At 36.9% G+C, this 27,532-nt stretch overlaps 2 protein-coding genes across 2 annotated transcripts; both read right to left on the reverse strand.

Annotated features, from left to right (window-relative positions):
• Window positions 1-416: 416 nt before the first annotated feature.
• Window positions 417-9,398, reverse strand: itm2ca (integral membrane protein 2Ca). Its single transcript, XM_079610963.1, has 6 exons — window positions 9,075-9,398; window positions 7,308-7,451; window positions 5,331-5,519; window positions 5,001-5,111; window positions 4,769-4,919; window positions 417-2,881 (listed from the first exon to the last, which is right to left on the reverse strand). Exons 1-6 carry the CDS (start codon window positions 9,168-9,170, stop codon window positions 2,790-2,792), a joined length of 783 nt encoding a protein of 260 aa, XP_079467089.1. The 5' UTR covers window positions 9,171-9,398; the 3' UTR covers window positions 417-2,789.
• A 709-nt stretch (window positions 9,399-10,107) lies between these two features.
• cab39 (calcium binding protein 39) lies at window positions 10,108-27,347 on the reverse strand. Its single transcript, XM_079610866.1, has 10 exons — window positions 27,126-27,347; window positions 23,988-24,142; window positions 23,712-23,876; window positions 20,957-21,075; window positions 19,514-19,682; window positions 19,335-19,394; window positions 18,091-18,156; window positions 17,039-17,182; window positions 14,360-16,934; window positions 10,108-10,220 (listed from the first exon to the last, which is right to left on the reverse strand). The coding sequence occupies exons 2-9, from the start codon at window positions 24,099-24,101 to the stop codon at window positions 16,746-16,748; spliced, it is 1,026 nt and encodes a 341-aa protein (XP_079466992.1). The 5' UTR covers window positions 24,102-24,142; window positions 27,126-27,347; the 3' UTR covers window positions 10,108-10,220; window positions 14,360-16,745.
• Window positions 27,348-27,532: the final 185 nt, after the last annotated feature.

Genomic DNA, 27,532 nt, shown 5'->3' on the forward strand with positions numbered 1-27,532 from the left:
AAGATACAGATTTAAAAACAGTTTCATCTCAAATCAATATCTCTTATCCCCATAATTATTTATGTGGTGATATATCATGTAATAAGTGGTGTGACTGTACTGTATCCCTTAAATGTCCGTCTAGTTTGAACTTGCCACATGCTAGCAACTGCTTTCTTCGCGGAAGCTTTGCGTTTAAAGAGCTAATAAAATATTTAGACTCAGATCAATATTTCAATAAACTAATTATTTACTTATGCGGCAAATAGCCGCTCCACTTCGCGTCGGGGTCCTGATCACCCTGTCAGGGTTTATTCTGAGATAACAACCGACTGGATGTACATTATCCCCTTATAATATATTATATAATATAATATGTAACAGTTGGTTACTAGGAGTGAAGCTCCAAATACAGTCAAATTTGTTAATACATTATTCTAATGAGCCAGTTCTTTTTAATAAACCAGTTGATCCAATTCACAAATCAAACTGAATCACAGTGTTTTCCCAAGTTAACAGTGAATATAATGACCTAAATTATTTAAATTTGTTCTTTCCACATATCTATCACAACTTCAAAAAACTCAGGGCATCATATTAATTATTGCTACGGTGCCTTTTTTCAGTTTGGAACTTTCCAGAGACGGTTAATATTACCTAAAGATTGTATTCTTGTTCCACAGAAAGTCAGATGTGTTTGAAACAACATGGTGAGTAAATGAAGACAGAATGTTAGCTCTTGATTGAACTATTCATGTGCTGTAGAAACTAGAAATAATCGACTACATATGACTCGCATACGTAACAATCTTACAGTCTTATTTGTTACCGCTGACTGAACCGAGAGGGGAAAGATTGGCATATGTAGATCACTGATTCATTTTTCATAAGAAGTTTGTCTTACAAGATTATCTTTTGCAAGGGTGCACGATGATGCAAGATCATTTCGAAGGCGTTCACAAGAATTCTGTTCACAATGGCAGAAAGCTCACACATGCATTTAATTTCCTCTTTCTTACAATTTTTCGAAGTTTCCCTGTTGATTTCACATAAAAAATGGTCTACAAAATGTGTTCTGCAAGCTGTTTGGTCACCAGGATATCTTTATAGTGCCTGAAAAAGGGTGTGAAACAAGCAATTATGCAACATAAACTGTAATTTTTGTAATTGTGAAATGTGCTCGCTCATGCTGTCAGCGTTTCGTAACAGAAAGATGCTCAATGACTTGGGGTTTTATTGGTTTATTTACATGTTTGATTCACCTAACTAAACCATTTTTTTTGAAGTTCAACACACACATAAACACGAAGAGCTTTTGAGATTGTATACATTAGTCCAGGGCATGAATCTGGCCTAAGGCTTCACTCATATGATAAGAAAATACTGAAACAATGCACGTGTTCTCTTCAAAAGCATGCAGAGAGAGAAAATAAACGAGGAAGTGGCACAGGAAGCGTGTTGTAGAAACACTAAAGTGGCTAGTAAACGGCGAGTACTGGATTTTGAGATACGTAGTAAACGAACACATGTGATAAATGTAATGATGGCGCTATTTTTCATCAGGCGCTATAACTGGCACTAGGATCAGTTAGGATATCCATGAGTAGTGACGCACCGAAAGAAAAGAATACACAACACAGGGCAAGACACGGTTTTGCTAGAGAAGTTCATTTACCTTTATAAATGTGTGACGATTTGTCTTGATGTTTATTATACAAGAAGTTGAGCAAAATGGCCTCTAATAGTGTGCCTTTAACCAAGACTGTGATCGATAAGTTTGAATGAAAGAACTAGAAAACGTGAATAGTGAATTTTTAGCCATTTTTACCACAATATGCTTCGACTTCAGTGAGTTTTTTTGTGCTCATCAATCATACAGAAAGCTGTAAATGAGATATCTTTCCATTTACATATGATCTAACCTCCTTTACACTGAACAAAAATGTTAATTTCTAGTGTCTAGTTTTCCAGTACAAATATCTAAACACTCTTAAATCGAGATACATTTACATAAGAAGCGAAATGACCTAAGATATTAAGTCTTGCTTTCTGAAAAAATTTACCAAAAATGAAGCAATATTATTTGTCTTACCCCAAGCACATATTTGTTCTTGTTTTATGCATTAACTCGCTTAATTTCGAGAATGTTCTTTTTTTTCTTCAGAAAATAAGACTTAATATCTTCTCAAGTAAATGCATTGATTTTGATATAAGATTTTTTTTGCTTGATATTTTTGATGGAAAACAAGAAAAACATACTAAGAAAATCTTTTTTGCAGTGTACATTAAGCTACATTAAAGTTTGCATGTTAGAGTGATGCTTTCTGTGAACATTTTTGGCCAGTTTTCTCATCATTGTATGGCATTTTGGCCAAAATTTTGATGCATCCCTATCCACGACTGAGGAGAAAAAAATCTAAAAACACGCAAATATATAAGAGAGCAAATAGCAGTTTGATGGTGCGCAAACAGCCAGTCACACGCAGGTACAAGCATGCAGGCATTGTGCAGCCTAATGCCCATGTAATCTTCTCATTTCAAGACTTCAGATGCTACTGTTACATTTTAAATGCATCAAGTTGAAAATGCTCATTATTGCAAATATGCAGAAACAAACTGTTCAGATAACTTCAAGGGAACATTTGTAATGATACACATTACTAGAGAGAGAAGTACAAAAAGAGAGAGCGAAATGGGATTTAAAGACATGAGGGATCAGAGGTAAAGAGTGTGATTTTCAAAGGGGTGTGGCTACCGAGAACAGCGGATGTGATCTCATCAGAAATGGGCGGGGCAATGAGGCAACCAGCCTATGGAGTCTCACAAATCACTGTCTCCACCACGAACGTGTTCTCGAAGTGGCGGATGCGGTGACAGTTCTGCGCATCACGCTTGGTGATACCTAATGGGAAGAATACGAAAATTATGTAAACAAAACAAAAAATAGCTACGAGTTACTTGCATTAAAAGTCCCCCTGTGGTGAAAATCAAGTTTTTAATGTTGTCTATGTGGTGTTTTTATTATGCTTTAAGACAAACTACAGTATGTGCAAATCCATAAGTCAACACCATTGATGAATATTTTCTCCTTAAAACTGCAGTGAACCAAAGGCAGTTTTAAAAACATGGTTTGAAATCGATAACTAATCAAGTCAACGTGTGATCGTCAACGAGTGGATCTCTGAGCTGGTGTGAGTGAGTGAGTGAGTGGAGGCGGGGCTCAGTTGCATATTCATAGAACCGCGTATACTAAATGAGGCAAGGGTGTAGAGATACATTCAAGCCATTTTAATGCATGAAGATTTTTTTTCAAGGAAAAAACTTTTAAATAAGTCATTTTGGTGATCAAAGATGAGTTTTAAGGGATACAATTATTGACTACAGGGGGCTTAAGAAATACTTTACATACTTACACTATTATTTATTTAGCATATGGATTCCCAGCTAACAAAAATATGTTCTAAGAACATTTCGCTAATGTTCCTATTAAAGGAAGAGTTCACCCAAAAATTCTGGCATCATTTACTCATCCTCAAGTTGTTCCAAACCTGTTCCTTTCTTCAGCTGAACACAAAAGAAGATATTTTGGAAGAATTTCGGTAACAATTCAGTTGATGGACTGCATTGACAGACTTGTATGAAAAAAATAAAAACATACTATGGAAGTCAATAGGGCCTGTCAAATTATTGGTTACCGGCATTCTTCAAAATATCTTTTTTTGTTCAACATTGATGGTGAGTAAATTATGACAGAACTTTCATTTTGGGGTGACCTATCCCTTTAAGTTATGAAAATGGTATTTCTGAATGTTCAAAATGTTGTTGTTCTTGTTTGTTTTTTCTTGTTGTTGTTCTTGCAAATGTTTAGGGAACATTTAATTTGATCATTTTACACATATTATGGGAATGTCACTTATGAATCTTCTCTCAGTGTTCTGAAAACATTAGACGACCATTTAGTTTAAAAATGTTTTATAACCGATGTATAAATAGCGTTTCTGTGCTAATGTTTTGAGAACATCATTGAAGACCAGATACCTGTCAAATAAGGTACTGGGAGAATCTTCGCTTGTAATTTTAAGAGAGACTTGCCAGAACGTTCGCCAAAGTTGTGAGACATTCCCTGTTAGCTGGGATTCTGCGTACAAGAACTGTATACACACATAAGCTATATATTCACATCATAAGCAATTAAAAATATGCGATACAGAAGTAACATAATATAAAATATTCATGAATCATAATAGCTTGATCCGTTCTAACGCAGATGGCCAGCTTTCATGAAATCGTCCCAGTTTCCCCAAAGTTTGTGGTTGTCCTGGATATTATCATATTATATTCTCACAAAAAAGCCTTGGATTATCAGGAACCAGGGATAAATAGATTGCTTAGTACAGGAAGCCATACCGTGGGTGTTACTTAATTGTTCCGCTAATTAGCAGCAATGAGCTATTAAGCTGGACGTCAATCAGATTTGCATGGCAGCTGTGAAGCCACAGCGGAGGACAGTTTCCTCCCACCAAGAAGATGAAGAATTAGTTAGGCTGTAAGTCGGCGTTGCCAAATTGGACTCGTAGCTCAGGATTGGCAAATGTATTATTTAGATGAAATATTTATACCTCAGTTTAAACAATGAAGATATGGGTGAACTATACCTTTAAATATGATGTAAAATCAATGTTTATATTATTTCAGTTGAGTGATGAGATTCCCTCTAGATGTCAACATTGACTAAACCGTATCAGTCGACCACTACTATAAACACTTAGGCAAAAAGATGTCAACTTACGGCGGCGTGAGTTGCGGCGACGGAGCCTGTACGTGTCTTTACCGTTACACAGACGGTAAATAAAGCGGCCGAGCTGATGCATATTATTGACGCGTCCAGCCACGACCATCTCTTCCTGGACAATGTATGTCTGGGGGAGGTAAGTCCCCTTCTACAAAAAGATAGAAAGGCAACATCAAGTAGATATAATTCACATTTCAAAACTGCCATCACACACAAACAATACAAGCACCTTGACGTTGATGAGCAGTTCCCAGAGGTTACGTGGTGGCATTACCACACTGGTGTTGAGCTCGATGACATAACACTTGTCTAAGGCAATGTCGTGGTAGGCCGTCAGACCCTAAAAAACCCAAACATTCACATCAGATAAAACTCAAGTCATCTTTATTTATATAGCACTTTATACAATACAGATTGTATTGGAAAATAATGATTCAATGCAAACTGAGTTCAATTCTGCTGTAAAGCAGCTCTAAAAAGACAATAGGAAACAATAATGCATAATTGAAACTAAGTCATGTGTAACTGTGGAAATGTGTGAGCTGTTCAAGTGTGTTACCCTGTGGAAATCATGAATGATATCAGCGGGGTCTGTGTTGCTGAAGTCGGGCACAGGCACGCTGATTTGCTCATAGTTTTCCTTCAGGTAGATCCCCACGCTCTCCTCCAGCTCTTGAGAGCCTCGCAGTGGAGCGGCCACCGAGTCCTCGTACACAACACGGCAGTGGAACCGACTCTGATCCGGAACCTGAATCGCATTCATCATTTACAACACACGATTTAAAGTTATATTATGATACTGTTTTGATCTTATGACACAAGAACATAAGGCAACCACAGTATTTATATTAGGGATGCACTGACTTTTCTTTGGTCGATATCGATAGTGATTTTAACGAACAACTATTGGCCGATACCGATACTTGTCACTTGATAAGTGTTTTGATCATGTTTTAAATAAGAAAAGTCCAAAAGCGCATGCATTAAGCATTAAGGTATAATAGCTAGTTTATCGCTGCATCATCAAATAATTTCTATTGAACATGGATCAGATCCATTTAAAATTCAACAGGCCAACATAATACATAAATACAACAGAACAAAGATACATATGAAATAAACAGAGCTTTTCAGGTAGGCCTAAGCAGTTTTCAGGTACAAAAATAAAGTAATCACATGTAAAATATATTTTTCATCGTATAAATTAAATGTTCATGTATCCTTATTTAAGATACAAAAGTTATTTAGCCAAGAGTAGTGAGTGATCTTTTAGTCTTTTGTTGTTTGAGTAGGCTAACATTAAAACAGGAATAATAGTCTGCTGTCACTTTAAGAGCTGCACAGATCCAATATACTGGTACACAAGAGTATTATTTCTCAAATGTATGTTAATTTGAGACATAACTGACCATTTTCACAAGGACACTCACTCGCCAAGATGGGCATTTTGATATAATTTTGAGTGTAAGTGTAAGATAACTCAATTCAGTATTTTAATTTGCGCTGTCTAAAACACGGCTATCTGGGTGCGTGCTTTCTTTGGATGTGTGAGCACACACACCTTCAGTTAGTGGAACTGAGTTCTATTACGTGTCTTGTGCTTTAATATTGAAATTTGCAAGGCTTAAAAAGCACATTCAAATGATAAACTTTCATGAAGATGCTGCACTGGCCTGATCGGGACAGCTCCGTCAATCCGAGCGCGTCGTTCACGCTGGCACCAGGCAGTCCTTATTGTCGAGCCCTGCTCTATTTTGTACAGATTTAATTTTGTTTTTAGCAAGTATTTCATTATTTTACCAATAAAAAGTTGAATTACGCAACTCACGCAGTTACTAAACCATCAATATCAGCCTTTTTCATGCTATAGCCAATATGCCGATGGTTTAAAATGTATCAAAAAATCGTCCGATAAATATTGGCAGCTGATACATCGGTGCATCTTTCTATCAAATAGGGCTTGGATAAAGATTTTATATTATCATAATTGCGATCTCGATCCCTTAAATCCACAAATCAATCTTTACTATGCATCAATGCGTTTGTAAATCCTAACTATGACATAAAAAGTCAAAATTATGACATACTTAGTCATGTTTATGAAATGAAAAATCGAAATTATGACATAAAAAGTATTTTTACTGTATCTCTCTGCGTACCAGTTTGCATGTTCCAGGAAGGCTGATGAGTCAGTAATCTTTCTACAGGGTACATCCATATCTTTACACCAGTAGGTGGCAACAACAAACTGTATTTTATCATCGAGCCATTCGTTCAACTGATTGGTGTATGCCAATTGGTGTATGCCATCATTGGTACCGCGAGTTCAATTCGAAAGCATGAAACATCTGCTCTCTAATCGATCTCGCTGTACTTTGATGTCATACACGGATCGGTCCGCGCAGCACTTCTTCAAGTCAAACACACCTAATAACACCAGAACATAAAACATAAAGCTCTGGCTGAGCCAAAAAGAAACAATTGGCACTACTGGAATCTGCCACTTCTCATCTAATTATCTATAATGGTGTGCTACCTGAGGAATGATGTAGTAACGGTAGATGTATATTGAAGCATATATCAAACTGCAGGTGAAGACAATCAGTGCAGTTGTCAGACAGCAAAGTCCACTCAGAGAGGAGCGTTTCCGTCCGACAGGCAAAACCAGCTCCTCTTCCACCTACAAACAAACACACACATTTTTAGAACATTTTGTTTTTATTTCCCTTGAATAAAGCATTTTATATATTCCCCACAGTAGCTCATTTCAGGTTGTACTGTAGCCTACTCTACTATATGAGGACATTTGGTCCTCATCAAGATGGCAAGACCCAATCACACACTGCAGGAATAAATTCATCATGTCCTCAAAATACCGTGCCACTTTCAATGCGATCACCCACACGCTGGGAGACGTGCTACAATCGGCACTACATTCACTTGTATCATGTGCAGACAAGAATGGATTATTCAGTGCTTCCTCTCGTACTACAGAAGGAAATTATTAGATGTGCGATGCCAATAGGCAATGACTAATAACGCCCCCAGTCTTGCAACCCATCTGCCAAACTGCACGGCACATGACCTGAGCTGGCCTCATTCTTAACTTACACACACACACACGCTTGGTTTATTATCATGACGGAGACTTTCTTTTGACTAATAGGCCTATTGTTTTTATTATTAAGATAATTAGATTTAACATTTTTGAAACACTTCAACTCAACACTTACACCATACAATCACTTTTTAAAATAAAAAACATTATTTAAAGTGAAGTGAGTTTTTTCTCTCTCCTCAGCTCCCATGGTTTTATGGGATGGCAAAGTGTCCACTAAGATTTTGAAAATGTTATTAAAGATATTAAATTAATGTTCAAAAGTTCTGAGAACGTTCCCTGTTAGCTGGTTGTTCGATAACTGTTTCATGAATACAGCATATTCATATTTGACATGTTTTCTGTATAGTAGGCACTAGGCAAGTATGTGTATTCCGAGTCCGACTAAGGGAATCATTAGAGACAGACTATATTTAGTGGCTCAGAAATGACATACTTCATCTTTAATTTTTTTTTATCGTGGGGAGGTCAGTTGGCCTATAAAGACAGTGAACACATACATGCATCCCTTTTAGTGAAGGAGCGATTTAAACGGCTAAAGGCTCTCCAAAGTCATTTCTCCTCACCGTAGCCATCTGCCATTTTGTCTCTGTTGGATTTGTGTGTGTGTGTGTGTGTGTGTGTGTGTGTGTGTTGCATAGACACATAAACCTGTGCTGCACTATGTCTAATTTCAGTCCCTGCCATTATAAGCTCTTAAGAATAAGGCCTTTAACCTCTGACAATAACGATACATTACAGGCAATATCTTTTAAAATGCAGGGAAAAATGTTTTAAGCTATTTTATATTAATTTAATCAAGATGTTTACCCCATCACTTGGTTAAATTATTAAAGAAGAGCAATTTGATGAAAACATCACAATACTGCACACATATTGAGTGCACATTTTATGGCAGAGATGGATATGGATATGATGAATGTTGCATGATGTGATGTTATTGGTGCAGGTGCTGCAGCATCCGTGTCCCCTTGTTATGAAACCAAAGGGCAACAATATTTATATGCAAAACAGCTACAAATATATACACGCGTTATGACAGAGCATTATCAAAAGATCATTTTCCTCCACCAAATGACGTGTTTGGTGGTTTAGCATCTGCTCTTTTCTTTTCCGGCGTATGGTTACTTTGAACCGCTGTTGTCCCTGACATTTCGGATGATGCACACAAAAAGCGAAACTTACGTGTGGATGCTGTATGAATATTTGAGTTTTATCTCCATCTCCCTCCTCTTTCTCGGCTTTTTGTCCTGTGATGGGCTGAAAGCTGATCTTCACCATGTTGAAGGGAGAAAATAACGCTGTTTTTAGCGTGCACGCAGATCCTTTATCCCCTGGCTTTGTGACACAATATTTGCCGTTTGTTTTAATAGACCGGAAGAATCTATTATAATTTATTTATATATTTCTCTCCCTCTCTCTATATATATAAAAAAATCTTTCTTAAAGTCACAGTGCTAGCGACACTGGTGATGATGCGCGCGACCCAGGAGGAGCAAGCGCGCGCACGTTTTGTATACATACGATTATTATTTTTTAAATATATATTTTTATCTATCTATCTATCTGATGGTAATACTGTGGCACTTGCATATAAAAAAACGCCTAATAGGCTACTTAATGACCTATCATGTGCTAATAACGTTCAAAAATCATAACAATAGCCATACGTCTGTCTATCTATCTATCTATCTATCTATCTATCTATCTATCTATCTGTCTGACTACAGACAAGGTGCCAGAATGTTAAATGAAATTATTCCAGAATGAATATAATAAAATATAGGCTAATATAATATAGGCTAATATATTAATATAATATAGGCTAATATTCATATAATATAGGCTAATATTCATATAATATAGGCTAATATATTAATATAATATAGGCTAATGTATTCTTATTTATAATTTATGGTATTACTTAAACATGGTTGTAAGTTTGTTGAATAACCACCGCTTTTTAACCGAAGAACAAAAGACAGTAGAAACATGTATTTTATTCCAAACTTTATTTCCAACTGTTAGTCCGTCTACGGATTGACATTTCAGATGAAACTCAAGGTTTCTGTGCCCAAGTCTTATTACTCGGGCCAGATCTATATAGGTTAGATTGGACTGATTAATTGAACAGACAGCAGGCCAAGAAGTTTCCAGCTTGTCCTTTAGATGCCCATGCTTAATCTAAGGCTGCAAAATAGAAACATGCACTGATGCAAGTGTGGTGGCGGTTTTATGATATTCATTGATCTTTAGTAAAATATAGATGATTCAAAGAATGTCACATGTGTGACTCTCACTTGTTAGTGTGAGAAGATTCTGTTTATGTACCTGGGAAGGCAGAAGGGAGAGACACTCCAGAGAACAGACGAACGAGGACCTCTGACCTAGATGTCAGAAGGCCATTTGATGCAGGGGGGGCTTAGTGACGAATCTAAACTAGTGTTATGGCTTCCTTGTCTATGGAAAACCACTGGATGGAAAACTACTGTGGGAGGAGGGTTCTGAAGAAGAAGACCTTGAATCTTAGATAAAAGCTGGTTCAGTCTGTCTGGGGGTGTGTCACTCTTCTGCACAGGGTAACAGCTGTGTATTAGACTGCTCCTTCTTGCAAGAATAAATACTTTAATTTTATAATTTGACTCTGAGTCTCCCTTACGCAGTGATGTTTGTTTGATGAATTTTTGCCACAACAATTTGGTGTCAGAATAGTGGGATTCCTTGGACGATGCCTCCTGGACCTGAGATCGGACGGTGTTTGGCCACCTGGACTGAGTAAGTTCCAGCTCTACCTCGTAAACTTAAGAGAGAGAGGCCGGCCGATGTCAGAGCCCGGGAGGATCGGACACTGGAATCAAAGAACTCAGGTGGCTCAGAACAACACATCTCTGGGTAATGTATAATGAAATTAAGTTTAATTGGGGGAAGAGTGAAATTGAACCATATTGGCTGAGAACTGTTTTCTGTGGTACGTAATCTGAAATTAATTGAGATCTACGTACAGATCAAGATATTTCAAACAGATACGAGGAAAATAATCTGAAATTAATTGAGGTCTGTGACAGAACAAGATATTTCAAGCAGATAAATAATCTGGAATTAATTGAGAACTGTGGCAGACCAAGACATTTCATACAGATAGGTACCTGGAAATTAATTGTTCCACCACGGAGCAAATTATTTTTGGGTGCTGAGGCTAATTAGGGGGAGCCAAGAAAGTCGTAACAGATTTTTTGGTAAACCGTAATTAGGAGGACACTAATAGTGACACTAATAGTGTAACCCGTCCGACTGGGTTAAAAGAAAGGTCGGGTTTGTCGGGGACGCTTGACAAATAAAGAGAACGCGCGTAAAAGAGAAATCCACAGAAAACAGATGAGCGGCTAATATGGGGAAGTCTCAAAAGCAAGCTTGCGAAATTTGGTACACCGGTGTTTTGTCAAATGAGATAGAAATTAAGGGCAGAAATGTATGATATTGAGAAACAAGATTAAAGACGGTGCGGGAATCAGTTGAACAGGGCAGAGAGAAACAAAGGTTGTTGTGTCTGCGTTCAACGTGTGTAAAAGTGTGAAGAGACAATGAGTTGTTTGGCTTGAAGCAGATAAAAGAGAACAGAGTTGGCTAGAATGTATTGCCATATAGTAAGATTGAATATAACTGATAAAAGGGTTTTTATTTTTCATCCATTAGATGGATGCATGACATTAGATGTCAGAAGATTTTTTGTAACAAAAGTTGATCCTCTTTGTGAAGGATTGAGATTTGAGTAATATGATATTTTGGTTTCTGTAAAAAACAGTAAGTGGTAAGATAAGTGGCACAGAGACAGTAATGATAATAGTTGTTGAATCGGCAGACTAACCATTTTGAGGAGAAAACAACTGTAGAAAATTTATGTTATGAAAATAACATTTCTGATAAAATGTATGGAACTATATATGAACGCCTGTTAAGTCAGATTAAGAAATGGTATGAAAAGTGAGGTTCAGATTAAAAATAATAAGGTATTGAGTATGATTAACAGGGATTAACATGATATAAAGATAATGAATGTTTCATTAAGCAAAATGGGGAACAATTCTATATTTTAATGGTAAAATAAAGAGTGAAATTATGTTTATTTTTGGTTTGACAACCATTATCTTTTGAACCTAAAGACTCCAGCTATGCTGGGAGTACAGCAACAGCGCGTGCTTATTCAGCCCGGCTTCCGGATGTTAAATGTGTACTTGCTATTGTAATCACTGTTGTTGATGATAATACCGAATTAGAGAAATGTAAAGACAGATTTTGAAATTCAATAATGTAAAATGTCAGATATTTGGTTGATATTAAGTCATTGAAGGCAAAAGACATTGTCTGTTTTATAAAGGAAATTATGGGTCGGGGATAAATTTCCCTGGACAAGTGTTAAAGTTAAACAGAAACTTTGTGAAAACAACTTAGAAACAATTTATGGATTTCCGTGCAGTTTATGAAAATTAATGTTCTGCCAATAATAATGATGAAGATTATGATTTGGCTAGTGTGATCCGCCACTGGTGGACCGTCAAAGAATAGAGAGAACTGCTTATCAGCTCTGTTTACAAACTGATTGGAACACACTGCTTCAAGTGTGTGCAGTAAGTTGGAGCTGCTAGAAGGGGACAGAGAGATCGAGCTATATGAGAAGGGGACAGAGAATGTTTTAATTGTGGTCAGTGGGGTCATTTAGCAGCAACTGTAAATGACCACTCAGAAAGGTGTAAAAGAAAGTTGATGGAATGTGAAAGTGACGTGGATTAATGTGGGTTTGAAAGTAGAACAGGATTTGAATGACGATATTAAAGTTTTCGTCTGAGAAAGAACCAAGAATGTGAATGCAGGGCTAAGGGAAGTGAAAAGAATGTGCTAAGTAAATGAAAGAGAAAAGAAAGTTGATAGATGGAAGTCGTAAGTAGATTGAAAGAGAAAAGAAAGTTGATAGATGGAAGTCGTAAGTAGATTGAAAGAGAAAAGAAAGTTGATAGATGGAAGTCGTAAGTAGATTGAAAGAGAAAAGAAAGTTGAAAGATTTAAGTTGTAAGGAAATCCTTTTAAAAGGAAAGAACTAAAGTACCAGTAAATGTAAAATTACAGATAGGGAAAATATTTGTAAAGGTAACTAAAAAGATGATTGTCTTTTAATGAAACGCTTAAACATTTTTTTTGCAGATTGTAATTGAGAATCTGACAACTAAAATTGAGATGTTATAATGAAACCTTATTGAGAAATAGAATAACTATTTGTATTTAATATCAAATAAGCAGAAGCAGTAGCACTGGGTTGCTAAATGTAAAAACAATTTTGTAGAAAGGGATCTGATTAAACAAACAGCTTGGTGTTGACCATGAAGGAGCTAGAAGATGATGTTTTGGTTTCAAAAGAGAAGCTTTGGGACTTGACTGAAACTGCCAGTGTGGCAGACTCATATGAGTGGAAAATTTTTAATGTCTAAATTCCCTGATGTATGGGCAAAAGACAACTTTAAAATTATTTTGATATTGAAAGCGTATGTAATTTCTGGCAAAGATGCCTTAAGCTGCCAGAATTAAAAGATAAAGTAGAGAATGTTTAGTATGACAAAAAAGTGTACCAAGTCCTGAAGGCCTCAGAGTCTCTGTCTCATTCAATGTCAGAAGGCTGTTATCTTAGCCTGTCATGACAATAAGCTATTTAGTAAAGCACAGTGTTTCAGTTGAAAATTATAGACACAGATGTTAAAAGAAATCATGTTAAAGGAAATCATTGCCATTCAGAGGGCAATTTGTACTTAAATATTTTAGATTTGTAAAACTGAATGACTTTAAAGAAGTCTTTAAAATAATAATGTAGACCTGAATTGAGAAGTGACATTTTTGTACTTGTTATTTTAGGACCAGTAACGTATTTGTCTGATCTTAGCCTTCACCATGACACAGGACCTATGACCATGCTATAGATGTACACTGAATAGATGGATGTGAATAAAGTTCACTGAGATTTTGTTGATTCGGACAGGTCTAACAGATTTGTTATTAAATACTGTTATTAACCTGTCTCCCTTAACATTTATTAGGCATGCAGTCCAGATAGAGGTGACTCCTGAATGTGTCTTTCCTAAGCTCCAGAAAAAAAAACAGCTGAGTTCTGTTGAAGAAAACTGATTGTGTGAGCGGGTCATCAGTGGGTACGAGTGGCCTATCCAACGACGGGGCAGATCCTTCTGGCCAGGGGACTATACCTAAGGCAGGGAGGTCACGCAATAACACTGGGCACCTCCGGATGGAGGTGCCATATGTGAGAAGGTATGAGAGTTGAGCGCTGATTACCGGAGGCCAACCGGGGTCAGCATAGCATTGGGAGGTCAGATGCTGTGTGAGGAATCGCGACGGTCTGACCCGAGAGAATGTAAGTTCCTCTATGTAAGTTCCTCTATCTTCTCCGTGAGAAGATTCTGTTTATGTACCTGGGAAGGCAGAAGGGAGAGACACTCCAGAGAACAGACGAACGAGGACCTCTGACCTAGATGTCAGAAGGCCATTTGATGCAGGGGGGGCTTAGTGACGAATCTAAACTAGTGTTATGGCTTCCTTGTCTATGGAAAACCACTGGATGGAAAACTACTGTGGGAGGAGGGTTCTGAAGAAGAAGACCTTGAATCTTAGATAAAAGCTGGTTCAGTCTGTCTGGGGGTGTGTCACTCTTCTGCACAGGGTAACAGCTGTGTATTAGACTGCTCCTTCTTGCAAGAATAAATACTTTAATTTTATAATTTGACTCTGAGTCTCCCTTACGCAGTGATGTTTGTTTGATGAATTTTTGCCACAACACAAGATAAGTTGACTAATTCTCAGAAATCTTAATGCTTTGGGCCATTATGATGTCAGGCTTACAAGATGATGTGACCAATGAAAACTACTGTATTTTCACTTTACTGTATTTTCCACTAAAATAAAATACTGTTATAAACATGTCAATCCCTGTTATTCTGACCAGTACTGTAAACATTCGACAGAACATGTTTTAGTGGGAGTTCGGCAAAGTTCTGCATTGAAAATGAGTAGGGATACCATTATGAATCACAGTTGCATTTGTTTAAGGGAGAAATGAAGGATTTATGGCAGATGAGTGTGGCTGTCTTGTGAGTGAAAGCAGTCATAACTTGAAAATGATCAACCAAAACCCTCCAAATCACTTTCCGATTTGTGTAGTTTTGCAGACTTGCACCAACTTTAAAGTATTAAATGACAACCCCCATCAACCACCGCACTGTTAATAAAACAAACATAAGTTAAAACATTCATAAAGATGTGGGTGCTCAAACTTTTCTCTCAGCATCCACAATTAGGTGATAATACCTTCAACCATTTCAGATTTGTCTGCTGCTAATAATATCACATTTATTTTCCCAAAAATTAAAAACAGCAAGGGAAGAGATACAGTATCTGAGCTGGTGTATCTGAGTTACACAAAACCAGAAAATAACTTGTCCAGGTCACATTTCACCTCAAACTCAAAAGCAAGACATATGAAATTATAGTTTGTGGATGGTTATTAGACTATTAAAGATTTGTCCCATTATTTATGACAATTATCCCCCCAACATCCGTAATACACACACACACACACACACACACACACATATATATATATATATGTATATGCATTACGGATGTTGGGGGGAAAATTGTCATAAATAATACTGTCATTTATACTTGTTGTACTACTCTGGTAAAAAATATTTAAAAGCTTATTGGGAATTTAAAATAATTAAAATAATTTTTGGCTAAAATAAAATTAAGACCAGATGCTTTATAGTAATAGGAAAGTCTCAACATACGATTTTCCTTTTGGTTTTGAGGTTAAATGTGATTTTTTTGTGAGATTCACTCATGCGCTCACCAAATGATCAAACCAATGGCCCTGGTTAACACAAATGGATACACTATGCCAGTGGGTGTTTAGTTTGACTGAAAACAAGACTAAGCAGGGCACAAATCTTAATGTCACGACCACAAGAAATCTTTCGGGTATCACAAGTTAACTTTCCATTACACCCACTTAACGCAGTGACTAATACAATAAGAAAGGAATGGCAAAGTTAAACCAGAACCGACAGCGCAGCCACAATTAGCTCACCAAACCACACTCATTTACTCATTTCCATGACTTTCAAAATGAAACCGTTAAAGAGGCTGTGAGGTGCCGTCGCACATCCAATGAAGTCTACAAAGCCAAAACAACAAAGGGAAGATGATAAAAAAAAAGCCTACAGTATGTAGGGCCTACACAGTTATTCACCCAGGATATGCAACCTCAAAATGTGCGAAACATGCTGATGCGTCACATTTGTAGCTTTTATGCAACTCCTCGGGCGACAGTGAGCAAATGTGTTGACAGGAGTGTGTTTGAATGGGTTACTGCATAAGCGCGTTATGCATGTCAAATTTCCTAGTATTCATTAATATCCTCAACTTGCATGGGCTAATTAGCATCAAGAGACATTTGAGTGTATGGTTGTGTATGAGGTACAAAACCCTCCTCCTTTATGTGCAATAAAGCAGCAGCATCTACATCCATCCTTTCTGTTCATTTTGCTCGGTTTGTTTTGAAACATGAGAATAAAACATTGTAAGGGGAAGAGGTTGTGTGTCCAGCGAAGCAAGACTCTTCTTCATCCTCGTCGCCACGTTACTCGCCCCGCCGAGCTCAAACGGCATTTAACGGTTCCTGCAAAACACAAAAACATGCCCAGTGCTACGGCCACTCAACGTCCCAGAAACATCGTCCAGACGTCGCCTAAAACCCCGTCTAGACGTCCTCGTTGCACTTTTAACCGTTCGTTATCCTTCTCAAGCGTCCTGCGGGGTTGGCCTCTTGAGGTCTCGGATCTGTTTGATTAGATAGGTCTTCTCGTCGCTGAACTGCTCGTCCTCGGCTCGGTCGTTCTGGAACTTGCTGAGGAACTCGATGAGTTTGGTCTGGTTCTTCAGCAGGATGTCGAGGATGGGCTGAGTCTTGTTCGGGTTGGCCACAAACACCTGAATGCGCAGAGAAAGACCTTGTCACTCAGAAGTTTTGAAGCTTGAGACATAGTTTTGGGTTGACATTGTGGTGAGTTGGTGAAATAATGATAGATTCAAACCTTAAACACATGGAAAGCCTCAAACTGGATGTTGCGGCTCTTGTCTCTCAGTAGGTTCATCATGAGTTTGAGGTTCTCTGGTTTGCTAATGTACTTCGTCATTATAGTGAAGTTGTGTCTGTCCAAAAGCAGCTCTCCCAAAAGCTGAGAGGAAATACATAAAACACACCAGAATGGCTACAGTAAACATGTGCACTTTCACTTTAAATGCATTATAAAGCTGTACAATGACACAACTATACACACATATAGATATACACTACTGTTCAAATAATTGTGAGCAAAAATATTAAGAGATTGTTTATTTTATTCAGCAAGGACACATTAAATTGGTCAAAAGTAAAGACATTTACAGGTGCAACTCGAAAAATTTGAATATCGTGCAAAAGTTAATTTATTTCAGTAATTCAACTTAAAAGGTGAAACTAATATATTATATAGACTCATTACATGCAAAGTGAGATATTTCAAGCCTTTATTTGTTATAATTTTGATGATTATGGCTTACAGCTTATGAAAACCCCAAATTCAAAATTAGAATATTGTGAAAAGGTTTTCATAAGCTGTAAGCCATAATCATCAAAGTTATAACAAATAAAGGCTTGAAATATCTCACTCTGTATGTAATGAGTCTATATAATATATTAGTTTCACCTTTTAAGTTGAATTACTGAAATGTTGAATTACTTTTTGCACGATATTCTAATTTTTCGAGTTTCACCTGTAAAATGTTATAAATTTTTTCAAATGAATGTATTTTTTTAAAACTTTCTATTCATCAAAGAATACTGAAAAAAATAATCAGTTTTATGAAGGATCATGTGACACTGATGAGTAATGATGCTGAAAATACAGCTTTGCATCACAGGAATAAATTACATTGTCAAATATATTCAAACAGAAAGCAGTTTTTAAAATTGTAAATAATATTTCACAATATTACTGTATTTTGATCAACTAAAAAACTTATTTCAAAAACTCCCAAAAGACCCCAACCTTTTGAACAGACGTTTTAATAAGCACAACAACATGCAAATCAACCCGTTCCTTACCTTTAGCGACTGCCTCTTAGTCACATAGTTTTCTGAGTGAAGCAGTTTCTCATATTCACTAAAGAACTGAAGGCCAAAAGTGGAGAAAAGAAAGGACAGAGAAATACAGTAAATATCAGATTGCCTGGCTTCTTCTCATACAGTAGCCCCGAAAACTAAAGCATACATAAAATATAAAATCAAGTGGCATTTATTTTAAAGAAAGATAGCACTTTACAAGCAAATCACGTCCTGTATTTGAGTCCTTAATATGGTTATGTTCACACACGGTTCAGTTAATTACGAGAGTGACAACCACATTTTATAACCGAACTCACACCTGTACATTTTCAGGACTCACAACACAACCGGATTCTTGGGAAAAACCTGCAATGTGTGAAAGGAACCGGACTGGACAACTACCGGTAGTTGTCTCGCGCCAGACATTTGGAGAGAGATGCCCTGCACTGCACAAGCGCTTCTCTACAGTGTGTTGCGGGTTTGCATGTGTAGTTTCGATTTCAGTAACTTACAGAAACAGCGAGATATGAGCTGTGTCATCTGAAGGTTTTGTGATCTACGTGCGAGTCAAATGCTTCACTCTCCACCCAGGTATAGAAGCTGCGGTCGGTTAACGAATAGTTGACTCGCAGCTCTCCTTGCCGTGTCAAAAGTGATGAAGCTTTTCAGTTTTATAAACGTCGCCATCTTTGATATTCATTTGGTTACTACCGCAATGGTTACTAGTAATACTAGCCTGACTCTCATTGCACGTTTATACAGACAGTATTCGAGAGACTACTGCAAGTTGCTGTGGGAATGGGACATTTCGAGACTCACACCTGTAAGTAAATGCGGTTGTCAATCCCATAACTAGCAGTGTGAACGCAGCAATATTGACTAAAATTATAACAAAAGTATTTGGACATGGTTGCCTAATGTTACAAAAAGCTGTTATTGATGTGAAGAATTTACTTCATACATCCACTAAAATCAATTTCAATTTCTTTACATATGAATATAAATTCTACAAATGCAGAAATTATATTCATTTGTAAAGAAATTGAAATATTTTAAAGTGTGACTAATGTTTTTTTTGGCCCACTTCACATTCAAATCACTTCCAAAATGTATTGACTTTCACATTAAGAAACAAATGCAAATTCGAGGAACTAGTTGCAGAATGACTGACGAATCCAATCAGATCCAATGACAACAGACAGTGATGGAAACTAAATAAATGAAAGGAAAAGTCAGTAACTCACTCTATCATAGTGTTGCTCCAGAAACTCAGCGCTGAGCAGTTTGTGTCTCGTCAGCAAATCCTGGAAGAAAACCAAACAAATGGAATTGATCAGACAGAATAATTACACAGAGCATCTGAAGATGAAATGCGCCCAGACAAAACAAACACCTCGGCTTGTTTGTTTGTCAACATACTAACTTTAAAAGTGGCAAATGCATCCGAGGCGATGTCGAACGTGGACATCTCCACGTATCTGAAGAAATCGTAGAACTGCTCAGAGCAGAGGGTGATCTTTGCCAGCGGCTCATGCCGTATACATTCCCTCAGCATGATCCCGCAGTTCAGAGCGATGTCTGGAGACTCGTAACTGCAAAAAAGACAGGAACATTTAGCCACCATAAACACATCGTCATGTTGTTCCAAAACTTTATTTCATTCATAGACCCAGAAGGAGATTTAAAGGTGCAGTATGTAATATTGACAGCTAGTGGTTGAAATAGGTACTGCAGTCCAAATTCAAAAAATTGGAGAGTGCTTTCCTGCCCGCCTCCTCATTGGAGTCGATGCTCACGTGGGTTGCCAGAATGAGGACACGAACTGCGATCTCTGATCCAGTTTGTTTGTTGACTTCCATTGCTGCAATATGCTGTTTTTCCCTCTAACTGGCAACCCGGGAGTCAAAATTGAAAGGTAAATTGAAAGTGGGCGGGATCAAACAGAGCGAAACAAAAACAGACATAATGACACGGAACACATTTCAAAGTAAAATAACTGTTGTAGCATTGTGTTTTTCAGAGAAATACGTACTTGAACTTGGCATGTTTCCAAAATTATGGTATTTTTATGCTTTAGTACAGTCAAAAAATTACATACAGCACGTTTAAGTTGGATGTTCATGCTACTTTTTTCATAAAATGAAACTAAATGGTGGTCAGGGGTTGTGAAGCTCCAAAAAATAACAAAAAAGTACCATAAAAGTAGTCTAAAATCAAATATTAGTTAGTCTAATATGAAGTTGGATGTAATTTATATCCAACTTTATTCTCATGCACTCACGTAAAAGCAATATATAGTAAATAGCTAATCTCAACTGCTTGATTTTTTCATAAAACATAACTATATTATCACCCAGATGAATTTGGACATAAAAGTATGTCTAACTTTATCCGCATACACACAACATATATTTGTACACATATACAACAATATACTAGTGTAGGGCGATATATACTATATTACATATCTCAACTGCTTGATTGTTCTAATCTGCTAAATATTGAAGTTTTAAGGAGTTTAATAATTGGAAAAGCACTTACATGTTGTGAACTATCTAAACAAGTCACATCGAAGATGGCATCGCTGATGTAGGATAAGATGTACCCACTGCTAATGCTGACTCACTAGAGTAAATACTCATCTGGCATCAGATAGCTCATCTAAAATATTTACCAATAGTCTCACTTTAGTCACAAAACCAGTTCCTTGATATCTTAGTTTGAGATATGATCGAAACACCAGCATCAAAATTAGAAAAGCAGATCGAACTAGTCTGACCACTGCCACATTTTAGGTTATATATTAAATAGGTGAATATGAAAATCAAATTAATGTCTTCACAATATGTTTGTGTGTGTGTCTCACCCTTTAAGCAGCATGAAGAGTATATTTTGTTGAGTGCACAGATATTCAACAGTTGGCGTCCGTGTGCCGATTTGACGTCTCAAAATATTATTAAAGATCTGTGCCACGTCTTTCTTCCCCTAAAGAAGAAGAAAAAAAAGCAGAATAGTTACTGAAAAGCTCAATTAATATAAAATAAAAACGTGTATTTCCACAAACTGGAATTTGAGAAATAAATACAGTTTACACCTGGTATTAGAACCGTCTCGGCTGACCCGTTCACAAGTGGCCAGTCGAGACAGTTGCTATTGACATCTGTTAATACACACAATATTAACGTCTCTCGGTTGCATAATAAGAAGCCACTTTTGATTGGAGGAGAAGGAGAGCATCTCTTTTGTGGCTATTGTGATGTATATTTTTTTTTATAAAATAGTGAATTGTATTTTAAACTAATCATAATTCTAACATCTAACATTACTTCTCCTACAGGCCTAACATTCTAACACTTGAACAACAAAATGTATTCTGTTGATGTGTTGAAACTTTTAGATGCTGGCTAGACAATATCCAAAATATAATATTCTATAATATATGTATTGTTTGGAAACATTTTTATTTTATAAGTAATCAAATTAACTTCTAAATTCCCCAATTTTTTTAAATGATTTTGAGATATAAATTTGCTCTTCCAGTAACAGAGGGTGAACTGGGGGCTTGTTTTGCACAGATTGAATAGTGAATGATCATATATTGAAAGAAAATGATCATGAGTCATAGGTCATGTTATTCTTACTGTTGTAACCACCTTCTTTTTGGGAGAGCTTTTCTGAGAATTGCTCGAGAACTCTCCCAGCCGTGATTCAATAATTTAAAGAGCATTTGCTGAAGTCTGTCTGGTTATTGCTGCAGAGCAAGTTAGTTAGTGGAGCACTAGACTAGACGACACTAGAGATCTTACTTTGATAGCGCTATAAAAAAAGGGACAACACGTTGTCCGACTCAAAGTCAGTTGTCGACTGTAGATGCAGTGCTAGAGTATAGACTTCTTTTTTTCTAACTGAATGGGTGTTTGGCTTAAAATTATTCAAAATAAGACCATGCGCTTAAAAAAATACGCTTAAAATCAAGATATAAACTGATATCATATTTCCTATTTTAATTTGAAAATGTAATTTTTAATTTGATTTAATTTATGAACCAGGGTTGTCATGGTCATGGAAAACATGTATATATGAGGGATGTTTCATTTTAGACCTGGAAAAGTCATGCAAAAATATATATATTTTTTTTTTACAATGAATTCACTTTTTCTAGTTATTTTAAGTTATTATCCCCCGTTTCACAGACAAGGCTTAAGCCTAGTCCCAGACTAGAATTCATGTTTGAGCTGTTTCAACTGAAAGCAACTTGCACTGGCACATCTTAAAATATGTCAGTGCCATTGTTTTGTCTCAAGATGAACACCTGTAAAGGCATGTTTATAAAAGATATGTAAATGTCCTAATTGAACGAAGGCCTAACCCTGGCTTAATCTAAGCCCTGTCTGTGAAACCAGGCCTAAATATATATATATATATATATATATGTGTGTGTGTGTGTGTGTGTGTGTATGTATGTGTGTATGTATGTATGTAGACTTCAGAAGCAAAAGTGCCATCTAAAATGTTCTTCTAGAATTATCATTTTTATCAAGCTTGTATGTTTATGTTCAGTTATTTCACTTTAATGGCAATGAAAATTACCTATTAATTGTCATTAAAGTGAAATTACTGACCTTAAATATACGAGCTTGAAAAAAATGCTCATTTTAGAAGAACATTTTAGATGGCACTTAGAGGCTTTTGGATCCCAAGTCTTCATATCTATATATTATATATATATATATATATATATATATATATATTTTATAACCTGTAATTAAGTCGATTTAGCTCATTTGTAATTGCTTTGCATAAATGAATAAATGTAAATGTATAGGTGTAAACTAGAAAGTTTAAAAGCTCTAAGTTTAAATGTTGCTCTGGCTAGTAAACACCTTTGTACTACATTGGTACTTTTTCAAGTAAAATGCAGAATCAGAATACTATGCAAACCTCCAATAACTAAATATGTTAAATAAAACGTACATTTTTATGCATTTAATCTCACTTTATTGACCAATGTCCTTGCTTCTGACCTTCGATGGTTTAGTTAAATCAAAAATCTATTGTAATTTTTCCTTATGGTTTAAATAAGTGTTAAACTTTTTTTTCTCCTGCATCTTAATTCTTCCTTTATCCAGAATGGCAGCAGCTGAAAGGTTTACTTAGGCGGCGCCCTCTACTGTACATGCGTTCATTTACATTTCCTTCAGCCTGAGGGTTATTATTTCACTTTTGGTGTGAAAGGGACTTTACATTTACCCAAAAATATAACTTTTTTGTTTTTAAAAAAACAAGCCCAGCCCGGGTGAAAAAAAAAGTAACGCCAAAGTAATGTAACGCATTACTTTTCTTAAAAAGTAACGAAATTAGTTAAGAATAATGCAATATTTTAATGCATTACTTTCCCCAACACTGCATATTTTACATATACATCTAAACGTCTCTCTCAGAAGCGTGGGCGCCGTCTGGATGTTCGCCAACAGTATTTCACTGGTCAAGTATTTTTAAGAAGTCTAACGAAAAAGAAGTGCATCGGGCCTTTAAAGAGCATTTGAGAGCTGCTCAGTGGATTTTGAGGGACTTTTTACTTTTCATGTGAAAAGTATATATTTTGTGGCTTAGTGTATTACCTCAAAGTCAATGAGCTGCAGATCTGCGACGAGGGTGCTGAGCAGGCCGCTGTTGTAGAGCTCCTGAGCCAGCTGAGCCACGGCTTCTGTCTGCGGCTCCTTCTCACTCGTGCCGTAGAGAATCTCCTTCATCGCCAGCAGAGATTTGGACACCTCTTCAGAAGCCTGCAGACACACACCCCTCTTATTAACGGCCTCGTGAAACTCTTTAATAGGTGACATTAACAGTACAAGCCCAAACACACAGTAACACACTCGTGCGCATTGCACAAATACCTTCTCAGCCTTCTTGTCCGAAATGTCCTGCTTCTCCAGAATGGTCATGCTGTCCTTTAGATTCTTCACAATGTCCGCGGGACACTTGTGAGACTTACCGAAAGGGAACGGCATGGCAACACCTTACCAGGGCAACCAGGTAGCAGAGAGCCCAGCTGTGAAAAAGTGAACAGGAAACAGAGAGGATGTTAAAAAAGGGAGGGAAAGATTCAAGAAAATGACTGGGAAAGAACGAATGGACAAACAATCAAACGATAACTCATTCGTGAGCAAAAGAATAACCAAAACAAAACGACAGATAATAGAACCAACTCAGAATCAGCAAAAGAAAACCGTAACTCTGAAGTCACAGAAAGAAATAAAGAGCAAGGGAAAACAAACATAACAACCAAAAGAAATTTAAAAAAAATATGCCTAATGAATGAAACAAAATTAAACAAGCAGTCAACGTGTTGTCGCTCACAGTAAAAATCAATGAGTTGTGTCTTTATATCTTTTAACTCTCAATATTACAGGTTTTTATACTAGCCTAACTTTTAATAGTCATGTTAGCTAACGCCTTTGTTTTGTTGTATTGTGTTCATCATCTATTGCAGATATAGATATTCAGACATGCATCTAACTACGTTTGCAGTCGCACTGTCACTCGAACTCTCGAGTGTTTACGGACCGGCCTTGACCTCTCCAATATAGCAGACGGCGTACAGCGGCCCATAGAAACAGACAATAATGAGGCGAATGTGTGTGTATATAATATATATATATATATATATATATATATATATATATTTAAACAAGTAAATAAAAACAACAACCAAAAAAAATAACCAGATTAAAGGAAGGTTCAGTGCTCACTGCCATCAACATTTCAGGTTAGTATTTGATAATAGAAGGAAGTTGATCTCCACCGGCTAGGGTGTGAGTTCACACTTTATGTTCACACCCACACACCCACACACACACACACGTGTCAGACATAGCGCAAATGCGAGGTGAGCTTTGCAAAGTCGATAAACAGGAAATGTGCAGCAGGAACCTCGTCAATAAGTACGGCTGTGTGCTGGTTTCCTCCATAAAGATCACAGCAGCCAAACTCAAGCATGAAGTACTGACCTGAAGAAAAATCACTCAAACCTCCAGATGTTTTTCATTACCCGCTTTTCCAAACACAAACTATTATTAATATTACAGTGCCGCATCTGCTCTGAATACTCCATGTGGGAGCTCGTGGGATCCGTGCGTCACAGGACCATACGTCCAGCCGGTTAATCTCCACTAGCTTGTGCAAGTTCACCAAATCCTTGACCTGGTGACCAACCACGCTCGCCGTGTCTGAGCAATGCAAATCTGAACCCAAACAGACGCCACTGAGCCTCGCTGAGTTTACATCTAAACCAGGGGTGTCTAGTCCTGCTCCCGGAGGGTCACTGTCCTGCAGAGTTCGGCTGCCCAATTAAACACACCCAAACCTGCCAATCAAGCCCTTACTGGGCATACTGGAAACTTCCAGACAGGTGTTGAGGCAAGCTGCAGCTAAACTCTCCAGGACTGAGTTTGGCCAGCCATGAACTAAACATTCATTTCATAGTTGCTGCAATGGTTGCATGAGATCAATTACAGGTTAACTGATCAGCCACACTAATAATACCAATCATAATTGTTGCACATGATGTTAACAATTACTGCTGCATGCTGTACTGTAAAAATCAACAATACTGTACAATACGGGGGGGAGCAGGGTAAGTCTTCGCATATCACAAAGTCTATATCAAAGTATCTATGAAACAATATAATTATTAGTGCATTAGTTTATTATAGTCATGTTTTAGTCAGTGTTTTTGTGTCGAAACATGTTTAATGTGTTTTATGAATAGTATATCACACTATATAATATATAAATAGATATATAGAATTTATGAATTCCAATTTCTCTTGGTCTATTTATATATTTATCAAAAATAAACACACAATGTTTGATGGAGACCCCATATTATAGCGTTACTTACGATAGTAACAATAACTTGGAAATATAAGGAAACTGAATAAGTAGTAATACAAGGATATTTATAAAGATTCCTATCAAATGAAAATATAACAAACTATAACAGTGAGGTACAAAATTATTTACATTTATTAAGGGAGTTGGGTATTGCAGGGTATATATATATATTTAATATATAATTATTGAATAAGTAAAATGTGTCTTAATCTTTATGGCATATATTCTAGGATATAGGACTATTCTGTGAAATATTTATTTAATATTATTTTGATATAAATAATATTCATATTTATTTATTGATCATTTTAAATATTATTTTAAACATTATAATGAACTATTCTCTTATAAATAGCCTTATTTACTTAATTTCACTCAAATACACTATATTCAGAAAATACCCGGATACTCTTGGCAACAGGGAGTTATCGGCTGATGTCAAAAATATTAAAATTGTCATAAAGACTAGTTTAATGGCATCATCTAATGACAAAGATTCGGAACAGGTCAAATAAAAAAGCAGTAGCATGCGTCCTAACTGGATGATAATGTGGATAATAGATCAAAATCACAACTATGTATTGTTCAGCTGTGAAGTATTGGTATATTTGACCGTGCAACTGTTAATACCCAACACATTATACACATACTATTGGCTTCAGCAAGTTATGAAGCTTATTCCCCTGCAGTCCATGTCTAACTGTGATATAAGGGCTCGATGATCTGCATGACAGAGGGGCTTTACTCTGACTGTGTCTCAATCCTAGTGAGCTGTCTACCTAGAATCAATCTATAACGCCCCAAAATGATGATTCCCCAGTCCAAACATGTCTATGATGTTGCCTGGGTAGGTTGCAGACTAGTTTAAGACACAGCCCCCTACTTTTGCGCAAGCAGAGGCCCCGTCCCCGTGTGATGGATGGCTAGTCAACTCCCTTGTTTATCTTTAAATCAGTGATGTACAAACCACAAAAGATACAAGACCCGTCTCACTTTTAGTGTCACTCCAGACTCACGCTGTGTGCGTAAGTGCAGCTGAGGTTTTGCATAGGGTGGCTGTGATAGGCCTAACGTTATACATGCACTTACAATATAGCTTCACAACAAGAGCCAAAAAAGAGAAGTAAACAACATCACACCTTATTTTTGGGTCTCCTTCGGCCTTTTCTAGCGAATAGCGGTGTGATTCCTGGAATATGATGTTTTGGTGTGTTGTTTCTTAGCCAGATTTGAGCGGAAAATCGTCTGTGTGTATATGAATGTGTATGTGTGTTAGGCTACAAACAGCAGCGAGAACTTCCGCAAACCTGCAGTGAGGCGGATTTCAAAATAAAAGCCCCAAACAAACGCTTTCTCAGCAGTTTCCATGGAGAAAGAAAATAGAACTGTTCAAATGTAACTTAAATTACTACTTTTTACTACAGACAAACTTTTAAATTAGGGATAGCTTATTGCCTTCATACATTAACAGCATCACCAAAGCAGAAATACCGTAAACTACTGTAAAGACGTAATTATTTCCTTTGATTTATTCACAATGCATGCT

The sequence above is a fragment of the Phoxinus phoxinus genome (genome assembly GCF_949152265.1).
Source record: "Phoxinus phoxinus genome assembly, chromosome: 4".
In the NCBI taxonomy this organism is placed as follows: Eukaryota; Metazoa; Chordata; class Actinopteri; order Cypriniformes; family Leuciscidae; genus Phoxinus; species Phoxinus phoxinus.

Coding starts and splice junctions, on each gene's coding strand:
- itm2ca (XM_079610963.1), bottom strand. CDS start 9,170: ATGGTGAAGATCAGCTTTCAGCCCATCACAGGACAAAAAGCCGAGAAA. Junction 5,112..5,330: donor TCATTCATGATTTCCACAGG/GTAACACACTTG, acceptor TGGGTTTTTTAG/GGTCTGACGGCCTACCACGA. Junction 2,882..4,768: donor TCGCCGCAACTCACGCCGCC/GTAAGTTGACAT, acceptor TCTTCCCATTAG/GTATCACCAAGCGTGATGCG.
- cab39 (XM_079610866.1), bottom strand. CDS start 24,101: ATGCCGTTCCCTTTCGGTAAGTCTCACAAGTGTCCCGCGGACATTGTG. Junction 23,877..23,987: donor CGGACAAGAAGGCTGAGAAG/GTATTTGTGCAA, acceptor GTGTGTCTGCAG/GCTTCTGAAGAGGTGTCCAA. Junction 21,076..23,711: donor TGCAGCTCATTGACTTTGAG/GTAATACACTAA, acceptor CTTCTTCTTTAG/GGGAAGAAAGACGTGGCACA.